The sequence below is a fragment of the Hemiscyllium ocellatum genome, chromosome 14, assembly GCF_020745735.1.
Source record: "Hemiscyllium ocellatum isolate sHemOce1 chromosome 14, sHemOce1.pat.X.cur, whole genome shotgun sequence".
Classification (NCBI taxonomy): domain Eukaryota; kingdom Metazoa; phylum Chordata; class Chondrichthyes; order Orectolobiformes; family Hemiscylliidae; genus Hemiscyllium; species Hemiscyllium ocellatum.
Window position 1 is genome coordinate 17,760,353 of NC_083414.1, and position 17,314 is coordinate 17,777,666.

Here is a 17,314-nt window from a genome sequence, read left to right on the forward strand (position 1 = left end):
GATACAAAGCTACAAACCTGACAAAATCGATGGATCTCATCCAGCAAGTTTCCATTATCTCCACTCAGTTAACCATGAACACAACAATGACATCAGCAGTTGGAATAAATATAGCCAATGTCTTGACAGTGGAACGCAAACATGTCCAATGCTTGTCCATTTCTCTCACTCACACGCACACACATTTACATAAGTTCCAATAGGAATTATATTAAAAGCAGTCTATAAATGATCGAAGAGAGAGTGGATTTTCTCAGATCCTCGTGTGGAATGATTGTTGTGAGGCAGACATGTACGAGGGAGGTGCTGGCCGTGGCTTGATGTCTCTTGACTTCATGTAGGAGAGCAGCTGGTCTGGGATTTCTGCTAAAACATCCTTTGCAAGACGTGCCATACTCAAAACCTGATTTCCAGATCGATCGACATAATCCCGGAATGGGACGAACTGAAAGAGAGTTCATAGCCACAGAGGTAAGGATGCTGCCACAAGTGTATCATACAGCACATGTAAATTTTCTGAAAGGTCATCTAGATGTAGAGTCGATCATTGTTCTATTGAATTTTGTGTCCTTTTTTTCCCCTCAGCTACATAAGTGAGTGTTTTCTAAATCTGAGACCCTACCCTTGTAGGGCCTCCCACCCATTCACCTCCTCTAACCTAAACACCAGAGACACATCAGGTAAGCTTCTCTTCTTTTCTACTTTCTCATAAGGGGACTAGCAGAGATGACTGTGCGGGGAGAGGTATTAGATTAGATTACTTACAGTGTGGAAACAGGCCCTTCGGCCCAACAAGTCCACACCGACCCGCCAAAGCGCAACCCACCCATACCCCTACATTTACCCCTTACCTAACACCAAGGGCAATTTAGCATGGCCAATTCACCTGACTCACACATCTTTGGACTGTGGGAGGAAACCGGAGCACCCGGAGGAAACCCACGCAGACACAGGGAGAACGTGCAAACTCCCTGCACGTTCCTCCTGCATGATGTTTGAGGTGAGGGACGCCATTAGTGTCCCATCCAAGTACATCTTCAGGAAGTGCACCCAACTCTTAACTCCTTCAAGACCTCATTAGGGAACTGGAGAGAGAGCTGGATGAACTTTGGATCATTTGGGAGGCAGAGTATGTGATAGATAAGAGTCACAGGGAAGTAGTTATTCCTAGGCACAAAGAAAGCTGGGTAAGTGTTAGAAGGGGAAGAAAACAGTCAATGCAAGGTTCCCCTGTGATCGTTCCCCTGAAAAACAAATATACCATTTTGGATACTGTTGGGGAGGGGGACGATTTACCAGGTACATGCATTGGGGTTAAGGTCTCTGGCACAGAGTCTGTCATTGTTGCACAGAAGGGAAGGGGGAAAAGAGGGGAGTGTTAGTCATTGGGGACTCAATAGTTAGAGGGTCAGATTGAAGTCAGTTGGAACCGAAAGAGACTCACAGGTGGTGTGTTGCCTTCCAGGTGCCAGCATCCATGATGTGTCGGATCATGTCTTTGGGGTCCTGAAGGGAGAGGTGGACCAAGTCATGGTCCACGTAGGTAACAACAACATAGGTAGGAAAAGCGTGAGGGATGTAAGGCAGGATTTCAAGGAGCTAGAGTGGAAGCTGAGAGCTAGAACAAACAGAGTTGTTATCCCTGGTTTGTTACCTGTGCCATGTGATAGTGAGGCAAGGAACAAGAAGAGATATCAGCTAAACACGTGGCTGCAGATGGTGCAGGAGGGAGGGTTTCAGGCATATGGATAACTGGGGCTCATTCTGGGGAAGGTGGGACCTCTACAAACAGGACGGTCTTCACTTGAGCCAGAGGAGTAGTAATATCCTGGGTGGAAAATTTGCTAGTGGTAGTCGGGTGGGTTTAAACTAGCTCAGCTGGGGGATGGGAACATGTGAGGTAAAAACAATGACTGCAGATGCTGGAAACCAGATTCTGGATTAGTGGTGCTGGAAGAGCACAGCAGTTCAGGCAGCATCCAAAGTGCAGCGAAATCCTCATCTCGTCCACATCCTGCACCTCCGCTCTCAGACCCTACCCCTCCAACCGTAACAAGGACAGTACGCCCTGGTGCTCACCTTCCACCCTACAAACCTTCTCATAAACCAAATCAGCCGCCGACATTTCCACCACCTCCAAAAAGACACCACCACCAGGGATATATTTCCCTCCGCACCCCTTTCCGCCTTGCACAAAGACCGTTGCCTTCGTGACTACCTGGTCAGGTCCACGCCCCCCTACAACCCACCCTCCCATCCTGGCACTTTCCCCTGCCACCGTAGGAACTGTAAAACCTGTGCCCACACCTCCTCCCTCACCTCCATCCAAGGCCCTAAAGGAGCCTTCCACATCCATCAAAGTTTTACCCACATCCACTAATATCATTTATTGTATCCGTTGCTCCCGATGCGGTCTCCTCTACATTGGGGAGACTGGGCACCTCCTAGCAGAGCGCTTTAGGGAACATCTCCGAGACACCCACACCATTCAACCACACCGCCCCTTGGCCCAACATTTCAACTCCCCCTCCCACTCTGCCAAGGACATGGAGGTCCTGGGCCTCCTTCACAGCCGCTCCCTCACCACCAGACGCCTGAAGGAAGAACCCCTCATCTTCTGCCTCGGAACACTGCAACCCCAGGGCATCAATGTGGACTTCAACAGTTTCCTCATTTCCCCTTCCCCCACCTCACCCGAGTTCCAAACTTCCAGCTCAGCACTGTCCCCACGACTAGTCCGGACTTGTCCGACCTGCCTAGCTCCTTTTCCACCTACCTACTCCACCCTCTCCTCTCTGACCTATCACCTTCATCCCCTCCCCCACTCACCCATTGTACTCTATGCTATTTTCTCCCCACCCTCACCCTCCTCTAGCTTATCTCTCCATGCTCAATGGGAACCTGTGGTATAGTTCCAGTGTACAGGAGGATGAGAGTAGGGAGGACATGGACAGAATTTCATAGTCACAGGAGTGTGCTGGCAAACAGCAAGCTAGTTTGAAGTGTGTCTACTTTAACACCAGGGTGTATCTCGAATGTAGTAGGTGAGCTTGCAGCATGAATAGGTATCTGGGACTTCGATGTTGTGGTCACTTCAGAGACATGGATAGAGCAGAGTCAGAAATGGATGTTGCAGGTTCCAGGGTTTAGATCTTTCATTAAGATCAGGGAAGGTGGTAAAAGTGGGGAAGGTGTGTATTTGTTCGTTAAGGACAGTACAATGGTGGCTGAAAAAATATCTGATGAGGGCTCATCTACTGAGGTGGGATGGGCTGAGGTTAGAAACAGGACAGGAGAGATCACAATGCTGGGAGCTTTTTTTATCGGCTTCCACAAAGGAGAGGATTTTGGCAAAATGATTCTGGGTTGGAGTGAAAGGAACAGGGTTATGGGGGCTTTAACTTTCCTAACATTGACTGGAAATGCTCTTCCTCTAGTACGTCGGATGGATCAGTTTTTGTCCAATGTGTGCAGGAGTATTTTCTGACACAGTATGTCGAAGGGCCGACAAGAGGGCCACACTTGATCTGGTACTTGGTAATGAACCAAGCCGGGTGTTTGATTTAGTGGTACGTGAGCACTTTGGAGAGAGTGACCATAATTTGGTCATGTTTAGTTTAGTGATGGGAAGGGATAGGTACATGCCAAGGGGCAAGAGTTACTGATGGGGGAAGGACAATTATAATGTGATTAGGCAAGACTTAGGAGGCATAAAATGGGGTAGCAAAATGCAGGGAATGCGGACAATTGAAATGTGGAGCTGATTTCAGAAACAGATATTGCGTGTCTTTGATAGGTATGCCCCTGTCAGGCAGGGAGGAAGTGATAAGGTAATGAAACTGTGGTTTACTGAAGAAATTGTATTTCTTGTTAAGCGGAAGAGGGAGGCTTATGTGACGTTGAGACGAGATGGTTCAGATAAGATGATGGAAAGTTACAGATTAGTTAGGAAGGATTTAAAGAGAATGTTAAGAAGAGCAAGGAGGGGACATGAGCAGTCTTTAGCAGGTAGAATAAAGGAGACCCCTAAAGCTTTCTATAGGTATGTGAGGAATAAAAGGATAACTAGGGTAGAAATAGGGCCAGTCAAAGAAAGAAGTTGTGTGTGGACCTTGTGGAGATCGGAGAAGTGCTAAATGAATATTTCTCATCTGGTTTCACTCAAGAAAAGGAGAATATTGTAGAGGAGAAGACGAAGATATGAGCTGTTAGATTAGAAATGATTGAGGTTAGTAAAGAGGAGGTGTTATCAATTCTAAAAGGTGTGACAGTAGATGAGTCCCCTGGGATTGTACGATGATTCTCTGGGAAGCTAGGGAGAAGATGGCGGCGCCTTTGGCTTTGATCTTTAAGTTGTCATTGTCTGCAGCTTTTGTACCAGAGGATTGGAGGATTGCAAATGTTGTGCCTTTGTTCAACAAGGGCAGTAGAGATGACCCAGGTAATTATAGACCAGTGAGCCATACGTCTCTTATCGGAAAAGTTTTGGAAAGGATTATAAGAGATAGGACTTATAATCATCTAGCAAGCAACAATTTGATTGGAGATGGTCAACATGGTTTCATCAAGGGCAGGTTGTGTCTCACAAACCTCATTGAGCTTTTTGAGAAAGTGACCAAGCATGATGATGAAGGTAGGGCAGTTGATGTGGTGTACATGGACTTCAGTAAAGCCTTTGATAAGGTTCCACATGGTAAGCTTTTGGAAAAAATGTGGAGGCATGGGATTGAGGGTGATTTAGCAGTTTAGATTAGAAACTAGTTTTCTGTAAGAAAGCAGCAAGTGGTGGTTGATGGAAAATTTTCAGCCTGGAGTCCGGTTACTAGTGGTGTGCTACAAAGATCTGTTTTGGGACCTCGGCTGTTTGTCATTTTTACAAATGACTTAGACGCAGGTGTAGGTGGATGGGTTAATAAGTTTGCAGGTGACACTAAAGTCAGTGGAGTGGCAGACAGTGTGAAAGAATGTTGCAGGTTGCAGGGGGACTTGGATAAACTGCAGAATTGGGCTCAGAGGTGGCAAGTGGATTTCAGTACGGATAAATGTGAAGTGATTCACAACAGGAAGGCAGAATAGTGGTTCAATTGAAAGATTCTTAGTAATGTGGATGTGCAGAAGGATCTTGGTGTCCATGTACATAGATCCCAGAAAGTTGCCACCTCGGTTGATAGTGCTGTTAAGAAGGCATACAGTGTGTTAAGTTTTATTGGTAGAAGGATTGAGTTCCAGAGCTGTGATGTCATGCTGCAACTATACAAAAAGCTAGTGTGGCTGCACTTGGAATATTGTGTATAGTTCTGGTCGCCCTATTACAGGAAGGATGTGGATGCATTGGAAAAAGTGCAGAGGAGATATACCAGGATGTTGCCTGGTCTGAAGGGAAGGTCTTATGAGGAAAAGCTGAGGAACTTGGGTCTGTTCTCATTGGAGAGAAGAAGGCTAAGAGGGGATTTAATAGAGGCACACAAGATGATCAGAGGATTAGATAGTGTGGACAGTGAGAGATTTTTTCAGAGAATGATGACGTCGGCTTTTATGAGGGGGCATAGCTATAAATTGAGGGGTGATAGATTTAAGATAGATGTCAGAGGCAGGTTCTTTACTCAGAGAGTTTTAAGGGCATGGAATGCCCTGCCTGCCAATGTAGTTAACTCAGCCACATTAGGGGCATTTAAATAGTCCTTGAATAAGCATATGGATGATGATGGGATAGTGTAGGGGCATGGGCTTAGACTAGTTCACAGGTCAGCGCAACATCGAGGGTCGAAGGGCATGTTCTATGCTGTATTGTTCTATGTCTGTGTTCTATGTTCTGATTCCCTTTGTCCTGTAATACGTATAGATTTGGTGTTGCCATTCGATTTGACGCATCAGTGTAGTATAGGGTCTTCTGCTGCATACTTTGTTTTGTCAGTACAGACAAGTGCTGAAGTGCCTATTCTATCCAATAAATGTAAAATTACCATAGTCCTGTGAGACCAAAGGGCTGCTGTCTCATTAGGCAGAGATGACCAATGGTGTTTAACTGAGAGTCACCACGTCTCAGGTAAGGGGGAAGCACCCATCATTGGACCCTCGGCATTTCCAGCTGCACAACTCACTGCCTTCCAATACCAACTTGAAGGTTAACTGGTCAGTCATAACAAACTTCAATAGTTTTACGACTTGATCAAAAATGATTAATGCTTTTGTCCCCTGTGTTCTTGAGATTCATCTTCAACTCCTGGAGTGATCGAACAACTTGAGTGTTGGAAATTCTAATGCAGGTTGAGGCAATTCTCAACATTCCTTTGGCTGAGTGGAAGCCAGCGAAGACGCTAATCTCAGTGACCAGTTACACAATGTGCAAATAACTCAGTGTTATTGAATGGAAGAATATCTCACCTATTATCAAAGGATTCTAGAAGGATACAGAGTGGGGGGTGGGGGCACTCAGCCTGTGCTGTATCTATGCTAAAACTAGCCCATTAATTCCACTGACCTTTCCCTATGACCATGCCATTTTTATTTGCCTGTCCTTCTTTTGAAATTTACTGTTGACTTTTACCACTTGCATCATCCTATCAAAATGATGCAATCAATATCCCAATTCATTGTGTTAAAAAGAACTTCCTCACATAGTTCTCAAATTTTATTTTGTCAATAACCTTCAATCTATATTCTCTTGTTTGTGACCCTTTTGACCCTGGAAACCGTTTTTCCTTATATGCTTCACCGTAATTCCGAAGGTTTCTATCCAATCTTTTTCACCCTCTTATCCTTTGAGAACAACCCCAATTTCTTCAGTTTCGCTACATAACTGAAGTCCTGGCATCATTTCTATACATTTCAACTTCACTCTCTCGAAGGACGTAAAATGTTTTCTAAAATGTAGTACTTAGAACTGAATATAATACTCAAGCTGAAGTCTAATCAATGTTCGAGTAAAAAGTGAGGTCTGCAGATGCTGGAGATCAAAGCTGAAAATGTGAAAATTTTCAGCTCTAATCAATGTTCCACAAGGTTTTGTATAACTTTCTTGCCATTCTACTGTGTTAATAATATCAGATATTCTAGATTTTTAAAAGCTTTCTGAACCTGTCTTGCTCTTTCAGAGACTTGCTCAGGTACAAACAAATCCCTCTGTTCCCACATCCCTTTAAAATAGTACCATTTAGGGTGTCTTACTTCTCTTTGATCTTCCTACCAAAACACATCTCTGCTTTAAATTTTATCTGCCATGTGTCTGCCCATTTCACCATTTGTCTATTCTTTCCTGATTTCTGTTATTACTGTCCACCTAGTTTATTACTTACCTGAGTTTTATAACATCTGCATACATTGAAATAGTGCTTTGAGTAACCAAGTCCAGATCATTAACAGCTACCAAAAAGAACACTGGTATCAATAGCAATCCTTTATGATAACCACTGTGGAGTTCACTCTAGTTTGAATTTTTCACGTTTCACCATTATTTTCATGTTTCTGTCCCTTTGTATCCAGTCGGCCATTGTCCATTAATCCCACAAAATGAAACTTTTATAGTGAACTTATTATTCAGCAGAAATCTATTAACAGTTCATATACACAACAAAGGCACCACCTTTGTCAACCCCCTGTATTACTTCATCAAAGAATTTGATCAAGTTTATCAAAAAACAAGTGCTTAATAAATCTGTGCTGACTTTTATTCATCAGCCTATACTTTTCTCAAGTTGAACTGATTTTGACCTGTACTATTGTGTTAAATATTTACCCATCACAGACCTGGACAATGTCACGCTCTGCAATACGCCCCCGAGAGGAAATCCGAACTTCATCTCCATCTAATTCCTCCATGGCTACAAATAAAAGATCATAGAAAATAATTCATAACTCAGAGAATATTTAATGTTTTAGTATAATTTACTACCACAAAAAGCCTAATATCAATATTTGTTTATATATTACAAACCTTCCAGGGATGCAACATAATATGAAAAGGCCACAGGCAATATGGCAGCAAAGAGAATGCTGATTAAAAATTATTTTTCTTTAAAAGTACAGAAAGCTCCATAGGTATATAAAATATATCACCAGATGCCATCCATGAGTCATATAGTCATTACAGCACAGAAACAGAACCTTTGGTCCAACACATCCGCATCGAACAGACACCACAATCTGACCTAGTTCCATTTGCTAGCATTTGGCACATATCCCTCTAAACTGTTCCTATTCATAAACCCACACAGATGCCTTTTAAATGTTGTAATTGAAGCCGCCTCCACCAATTTCTCTCAGTCCAAACACTCACCATCCTCTCCGAGAAAAAGTTATTCCTCAGATTTTTAAAAAATCTTTCCCCTCTCCCCTTAAACCTATGCCCACTAGCTTTGGACTCCCCCATCCAAGGCTCTTCACACTATTCACACCCCTAAGGATTTTATAAACCACTTTAAGGTCAACCTCATCCTCCAATGCTCCAGGGATAAAAGCTTCAGTCTCTTCAGCCTCTCCTGTAATTCAAACCCGCCAATCCCAGCAACATCCTTTTAAATCTTTTTAGCACCCTCTCAAGTTTAACATCTTTCCTATAGAGGGGCTACCAGAATTGTACACAGTATTATAAAAGAGGCCTCACCAATGTTCTGTGCAGCTGCAACATGATATCCCAATTTCTGTACTCAGTGTTCTGACTAATGAAAGCAGGCATACCAAACACCTTCTTCACCACCCCGTCTACCGGTGAATCCACTTCGAACTCTTTGTTCAGTAACACTCGCCAGGGCCCTACCACTAACTCAATATGATGTGGAGGTGCCGATGTTGGACTGGGGTAGACAAAGTTAAAAAATCTCACAACACCAGGTTAAACTTTGTGTCCTATGATCCTGCTCCACTAGCTACCTGATGAAGGAGCAGCACTCTGAAAGCTCGTACTTCCACATAAACCTGTTGGACCATAACCTGGTGCTATGTGGTATTTAACTAACTGAATAGCCAGTGACTTTAATTATGAGTGCCAACCGCCAAAATTTCCTGTTCTGCCTTATCATGAGGGCCACTGATTTCTTGCATGTTGACCACTCACTTGGAAGAGTTTTGTTGTGTTTGATGGTCCTTCCTGGGTCTTGTATTTTTGGGAAATTTTCTCAGTGTTCCAGTGAAGACAGTCACAAAAAATCCTTTCATCATGATTACTGTTTCTTTGTTTGCCATTATTAATTTTTAAAAATTCATTCAAGGGATTAGAGTGTCACTAGCTAGGCCAGCATTTATTGCCCATTTCTAATCGTCCAGAGGGCAGTTTTAAAAGTTAACCCCATTGCTGTGGTCTGGAGTTGCATGTCAGCCAGACCAGGTAAAGATGGTAGTTTTCTTCTCTAAAGGACATGAGTGAATCAGATGGACTTTTTCCACAATTGACAATGGGTTCTTGTCATCGTCAGAATCTTGCTTCCAGGTTTTTAAATTCCCCATTAAATTCAAATTCCACCATCTGCCTTAGCAGGATTTGAACCCAGGTCCCTAGGATCGCTGTTTAATAGTCCACTGAAAATACCACTAGGCTATTGCCCCGCCCCCCCCTTAATTTCCCAAAACAAACATCAGCTTTAGTTACCCTTCTCCATTTAAAATACTTGTAGCTTAAGTAAAATGCTCTTCCAATCTTTACTTTTATATTTCTTGCTAGCTTTTTCTTGTACTCCAATTTCTGCCTATTTATAATTTTTTTCGGTTCTTAAATAATGTTCAATCTTCTGACTCAGCACTTATCTTTGCAGAATTATACAGAGTTATTTCAATGTGAAACTATTCATAACTTGTTTATTTATCCATGGATAATGCATCCTTCTCAAAGAATTGTTCTTTCTCATTGGGATAATGTTTTGCTTAGAATTATTAAGTAGCTCCTTTGAAGTTGCCACTGCATCTTTAATATCCTGCCTTTTAATGTAGTCACAAATCAATTCTGTTTTCATTTCCTTATACTCACCTCCATCTAAGTTTAACACACTAGTCTTTGCCTCAAGTCTAATCTTCAAACTTCATGTGAAATTCTATTATGTTACAATCGTTGCCACCTAAAGGCTTCTTTACTATCAGTTTATTAATTAATCAAGTGTCTTGCCCATCACCATGTCCAGAATAGGCTGCTTTAAGATTGGCTTTATAAAGTCCTGCAAGAAGTAATCATCCTAAATACAATCTATGAACTCAGTTTCCAGACTACCGTTCCTAAAATAATTTGCCTAATCTACAAGGAAGTTAAAGTAATCCATGATGACAAAGCTCAGTTATTTCTTCTCGTGCACTCTATCCTACAGTGTGATTAGAAGGTCTATACACTATTCCCACAAGAGACCTTATACCTTTCCTAATTCTTTTCTCTATCTCTTGAGCTTTCAAATCAAGATCATGAATCAATGATCTTCTAATTAACAGAACCATACCATCTTTTCTGAGCTTTTAGTCTTTCCAAAAACTCAAATACCCTTTAATGTTCAGGTCCCAGCCTTTGTTATCTTGCAATTACATTCCTGCAATGTCATAAATATTTATTTCTGTCGATGCTAACATTTTGTTTTAAATAGCAACCACATTCAGATATAGAGCCGTATCATTGAGCATGTTTTTCATTTTCCAGCTGCATCTGCTGGTACACTCTGAGGTTTAAATGGTCTGTCCCTTCCGTCACCCTCTAGTAATCATTATCCAAATGGCTACCTGCTATATTCCCTAGTTGCTTCCTTTTACATTGCCGTAACTCCCCCACATGATCTCTTGCCCTCCACTATTTTGTTTAAAGCCTTTTCTTTAGCTCCTACTTATAAAATTTGCCAGAGCACTGGTCGAGCATATTTTAGGAGACGGTGGTGTCAATGGTATAGTTCCTACTTTCCTAGTATTTCTGCCATTCCCAATGCCAACGTATACAAATTTTGTATAAATTGCTTGAGATGAGAAACTGGGAAACTTTACAGACCAACCATCATTGAGTTCCACAAGGCTGAAATACAATTAATTATTAATGTGAAGCATTCCTTTTAATGTGAAATTCTCAACAGAAAAATATGCATGGTATGAAGCCTTTTAAAAATGATTGAAATAAACAAACATTTCTTATTTGCAATTTTTACATTATTTAAAAATGAATATAAAACAAATTCCCCATCTAGACATAAGGGAATTAAATTCCGATAGCCTCAGGTGTTCTAGTTGACTATTAATGTATTTATTTTTACTCCCTTATAGATCTTTTATACTCGAATGACTGAATATTTTAGTGTACACCAACATATTGAATGCAAACAATAAAGTATTAATGGAAGGATTTATTTATTATTTAGAAATCAACACTGCAGGCCCAATATTCTCGCATTTAATTTGATTCCATTAGTGTGCACAGACAAAGTATTTGTCAAAAATTGCTTTCACAACCATGTCACTCCTCAGGGACTGCCTCCGGCTCACACTCACCCCCACATGGATTCCCAACTGAAGTTTCATCCTTCGTGTTTCAAATCCACAGGTTCAACGTTCCTCAGACAGCTGTCTTTCTCCACATCCTGAGATTCACACTCAGTGCCTCTCCCTCAATCAGCACCATCTCACATTGTCCCAAAGCTATCCTACACGCCCCCTCTGCCCCAGATTTACTTCATTCTCTGGCTTATTTAACATTCCAGCAAAAACCAAAAACAGAAGTTGCTGGAAAATCTCAGTAGGTCTGGCAACATCTTTGGAGAGAAAACAGAGATAATATTTCAAGTCTGAGATTAGATTAGATTCCCTACAGTGGGGAAACATGCCCTTTGGCCACACAAGTCCACACCGACCCTCCAAAGAGTAATCCACCCAGACCCATTTCCCTGTGACTAATGCACTTAACACTACGGGCAATTTAGCTTGGCCAATTCACCTGACCTGCACATTTTTGGATTGTGGGAGCAAACCAGAGCATCCGGAGGAAAGCCACGCAAGGTCTTGTGAACCTTCATTAGTTCTGTACATGACTTGTTACATTAACTCTGCTTTCTTCCCACTGATACTGCCAGACCTGTTGAATTTCTCCCACAATTTCTGTTTTTGTTTTGCTATGTTCTTTCATGAAATAATTCTGAGATCTTTAACCAGTCTGACTTACATGTGGCTCCAGACCCACAGTAATACAACTTATTCTCAAGTGCTTTCCAAAATTATCTAGCAAGCTACAAAGTTGTAATCAAGGAGGTGTTGTACTACTACCTTCTCCTGGCATTTACAGAAGGACAACAAATGCTGGACATGCAATGATATCCCTACCTTGTGATGAATGAAAGAAAAACGTTTTGAACAAAAGAGACTATGTTACAGTGGGTTTGTTATATATCAATTAAAAAGTAGTAGCATCAAACATGGAAATGCTCATAGAGAATAAATTCCATATAGACTAAGAAAAACAGATGGCAAAGCAAACATCATTATGAGTTACCCAGTGACATCAGGGAGATAACACTGGGATGAAAGCCTCTTTAGGGAATGACAAATACACACAGCTTTAGGTATTTCAGCCTTGTAGAACTCAACGATGGTTGGTCTGTAAAGTTTCCCAGTTTCTCATCTCAAGCAATTTATACAAAATTTGTATTCATTGGCATTGGGAATGGCAGAAATACTAGGAAAGTAGGAACTATACTATTGACACCACCTTCTCCTAAATGTAAATGGAAACTGTTCCAGGAAATTTGCTCTGGGGCACCAATGAGTTGGTTAAGTCAGTTCCCTCCCAATATGCCAGTTTATGACATTTCTTTTTGGCACCAAGTTTGGAGATGATGTGTGAATTTGCACACTCACATCCCAGCAGAAATGCTCATCAGCCTCAAACCTGCAGGTTACGGAGATGATGCCAATCAGTGATGCATTGTAAATGAGAATCCTGCATTTTGTTTGTCTTACCAAAGTCTTAGACCCTATCTTTTTCTCATCTTTTCAGCATCTCAGTTCTTGGCAAAGCAACAAGTGCATTACAATGTGAAGGTCTGACAATGGAGGCCTGCTGTAACCAGGTGTAGGAGGGAATTTCAATTTAGTTTGAATATCAAGTAATTGGAATGTATTAAAATTAACAATGTTTGGATACTTTTCACTTTTTAAATTTGTGAATATCGTTTTCTGGTTCTCCCCAACCTTTGTGGGAATATGATTCTATAACTTTAGGTGCTATCTGATACTTTGTGAAAGTTAACAACAACCTTCTGTTGATAGTATGTGCCAGTACATTTCTTGACCATAAGAGAGATAGCAGGTGAACTTAATCTTGCACCAACAGATGTACACTTATTTCCAGGAAAGCAAACACAAGGAGAATTTCTGGTGGAGTTCACTCAGTCAAGGACACCATTCTGAATTGAAGCCGGGATTGAGTATAGATTGGCACATTTCTTGCACAATAAGCACCAAGTGGTGGGTGTTTTATTTTTTAGGTCTTATACTTCTCAGTAATAGTTCACATCTGTATTTGTAAAAAAATTGAACATTTCATTTGTGCAGAATGGCCCATGTCAGCACAGGAACACCCCCTTTTGTCCCACCAAGACTGCGCCGACACACGACACCTTTTTAAACTAAAAACCTTTTTCCTCTACATGGTCAGTATCCCTCTATTTATGTACTTGTCAACATGTCTCTTAAACATTGCTATTAGATCTGCTTCTACCACTTTCACTGGCAGCTCATTCCAGGCACTTACTTCCTCCCGTGTAAAATATTCGCCACTTACGTCTTTAACATTTCCCCCTTTTTATCCTAAACCTATGTCCTTTAATACCTGACCTTTCAACCTTGGAAAAAAGACTCTGACTATCCATTTTATCCATGTCTGTCATAATTTTGCAAACCTCCATTAGGTCATTCCTCATCCTCCAATGTTCCAGAGCAAACAAACAAAATTTGTTCAATCTCTCCTCATAGTCAATACTCGCTAAACCAGGCAACATCCTGATAAATCATTTCCATACCCTCTCCAAAGCCTCTATATCCTTCTGGTAATGTGGCAACCAGAACTGTACACAATATTCCAAATGTGGCCTACCTAAAGTTCTGTACAGCTGCAACATGACCAGTGAAGGCAAGCATTCCATTTACCTTTTTGACTACCTTATCCACTTGTGTTGCTACCTGCAGCAAACTTTGAACCCATACACCTAGATCCCTCTGTATGTTAATGTTTTTCAGGTTTCTGCCATATACTGTATACTTCTCTCCTGCACTAGACCTTCCAAAATGCATCACCTTGCATTTGTCTAGATTAAATTCCATCTGCCATCCCTCCACCCAAGTTTCCAACCCATCTACATCCTGCTGCAATTTCTGGCAGTTCTCCTCTTGATCTGCAGTTCCCCTTTGTGTCATCTGCAAACTTAATAATCAAATTACTCACATTCTCCTCAAAATCATTTATATGTATTACAAACAACAGGGATCCCTCCAAAACATGATTGGTCACAGATGTCTGGTCAGAAAAATACCTTTTCATCACCACTCACTGCCTTCTATGACCAAGCCAATTCTGCATCCATCTTACCACCTCACCCTGGATCCCATATGACTTCACCTTCTGTATCACCCTGCACTGAGGGACTTTGCCAATGGTCACCAATTCCACCAAATTGTGTCCAAAAGAGAATAGCAATAGCAGACTGAGTGGAGAACATGCAATTATGGATTATTCTTCCGAGATTGTAGATTAATTAGAGTCCGGTATGAATTATCAACCAAGCTTGAACTGTAGGGTGTCTGCTGTAAGGCATCTGCTATAAGGCAAAGATTTTGTATGTCAAAACAAATATACAAAATTGACAAGCAAAAAGCAGCAGCTTCCTTGTCAATTTTGAAATGATGACTGCCTCCAAAATCCTCCAGCAGCCCCAGGCTGGGAGCCTATAATTCTAATGAGGCCATCTTAAAAATCATTGGTATCAGAGGGAGAGTTTCCAGCTGATTATACTTGTTTCTCTAAGGAGAGAAATATTCTGCACAGAAGGTGTGCTTCCAGGCTGATATCAACAAAGGTGGCATGTCTATATTTCTCTGCAATTCCAAATTAAATGTAGAAAGTTAAGTGAGGATTTACGTAGGCAATAATGGTGAGAAGGGAGCGAAATTTGCAGTGAGAATTGGAAGTGAAGTAAATTAATGGAGAAACAAAAGATACTTATATTCAGGCAAATTTATACTGTGGAATAGAAGGTTAAAAGAGCAATTAAGAGATACAGCATGTGGAGAGTAAGAGTGAGAAGTAGTACAGGCAAACTGTGACAGTATTACATTGGTGCAGGCTGTTAAATATTACAGCATGACCAAACGAGATACGAAGAGCAGTAGCTTTTTCACCCCTCAAGCCTTCTGTGCCACTCACTAGAATCCTGGCTGATTTACAGTCCCCATGTCCGTTTTCCTGCCCTATTCTATAACCCTTGATTCCCCTACGATCAAGAATTTATCCATCTCAGCCTTAAATACATACAAGGACTCTGCCCCCACAGCTTTCTGTCGCAAGGAGATAAAAAGTCTTACAACTTTATAAGAGAAATTCCTCCTTATCTCAGTCTTAAATTAGCAATCCTTTATTCTGAGACTAAGCTTCTGGTCCCAGGCTTTCCCATGAGAGAAAATATCCTCTCAGCATTTACCGTCAAGCCTTTTAAGAATCCTTTATGTTTCAATGAGATCACCTCTTTCTTCTAAACTACAGTGAGTAGAATCCCAACTCATTTAGCCTTTGCTCATAAGACAATTCCTCCATACCAGGGGCCATCCTCATGACCTTCTCTGAACTGCCTCCAATTAAATAATACCCTTCCCTAAACTAGGGCACCAAAACAGCTCCCAATCCTTCAAATATGTCCTCACCAGCACATTGTATAGTTGCAGTCAGACCTCCCTAACCTTATACTCACACCTCTTTGAAATAAGGGCCAACATCTCATTAGCCTTTTTGATTACCTACTGCAGCTGTGCGCTAGCTTATGTGTTTTGTGCACAAGTACCCTGAAGCTCCTTCAACTGGCCTCAAGGTCTCTACTTTTCCAAACATGAACGCAAATATTTTACTGTAAAACATGTCAGATGTGAAAAATGAAGAGCTGCAAAGTTGGAAACAAGAAGGAAAGAATCCTGAGTGAGAACAGGGAAGCTCTGATGTTGTGGCAGTACCAAGAATGACAAATAAAACAATAAGCCAAAATGTTCACAGATTTGATTGAAAACCTAATAAGTAACAGCAAGCCTGACTGTTAAATATGCCTGTCACTAAGTGTGGTTAAATATGACTATCACAATCTAAAAGCCTACATATACTACTTTGGCACAATTTAGAGTTTAAAGGCCACAGGTGAGCTATAGGCAAATTTAAATGGAAGAGTCCATTGTCAACTTGTTATCATAATCTAGGAGCACACTAGTGGTCAGAGTAGAACATTTGACGATGAGCAAAATTTAAGATTGTCAACAAATAAAGAGGACTCTAACAACTAGGCAGCAAAACGTTTGAAAGCGTTCATACAGCACTTGAGAAAGCTATCTCAATCTATTATCACATCTGGAATTTAGACCAAGTCATTCTGAAAGCCAAGAAGAAATTTTAGCATTTATTGCAATGGGAATAGTCTATAAAATAAGAATATGAGGATGGGGGATGGTTTGCAAGTTGTTTAATTGAAAAATGTGTTGCTGGAAAACGCAGGTCAGGCAGCATCCAAGGAGCAAGAGAATCGGCATTTCGGGCATAAGCTTATGCCTGAAACATCAATTCTCCTGCTCCTTGGATGCTGCCTGACCTGCTGCATTTTTCCAGCAACACATTTTTCAGCTCTGATCTCCAGCATCTGCAGTCCTCACTTTCTCCAAGTTGTTTAATTGTCCACTATCATTCATGAGTGGATGTGGGGGCTTGAATTTTCCTGACACTAACTGGGATCACCCTAGTGTGAAAGATTCAGATATGGTGGAAATTTTAAAGTACGTTCAGGAGATCTTTTTGTGCCAGTACATTGTACTGTGTCATACTAGATGTGAAGCAGGGCTAGACTAATCCTTGGGAATGAAATCAGTCAAGTAGTTTAAGTTTCAGTGTGTATAGTAACCACAATTATGTCAGTTTCAATGTCATTATCAAAAGGGATAAGGATAGTGCAGAAATTAGGTACCTAAACTGGAATAAGGCTGATTTCAATGTCATTAGACAGGGTCTGGCAAACATAGATTGGGGACAGCAATTAGTAAGTCTACATTTGAAAGTAGGAGTCTTTTAAAAGCAGTATAATGAGAATTCAGGGCCAGTGTGTTCCTCTAAGAATTAAGTACAAGG

At 41.3% G+C, this 17,314-nt stretch overlaps 1 protein-coding gene across 1 annotated transcript in view; it reads right to left on the bottom strand.

Moving 5' to 3' along the window:
- Positions 1-253: 253 nt before the first annotated feature.
- Positions 254-17,314, bottom strand: part of LOC132822458 (copine-9-like) — a 405,642-nt gene continuing 388,581 nt past the window's right edge. Inside the window, exons 20-21 of the mRNA XM_060835837.1 lie at positions 7,747-7,820; positions 254-445 (exon numbers count right to left, since the gene is read on the bottom strand). Coding sequence (XP_060691820.1) covers positions 254-445; positions 7,747-7,820 — 266 coding nt within the window. The remainder of the gene's footprint in view (positions 446-7,746; positions 7,821-17,314) is intronic.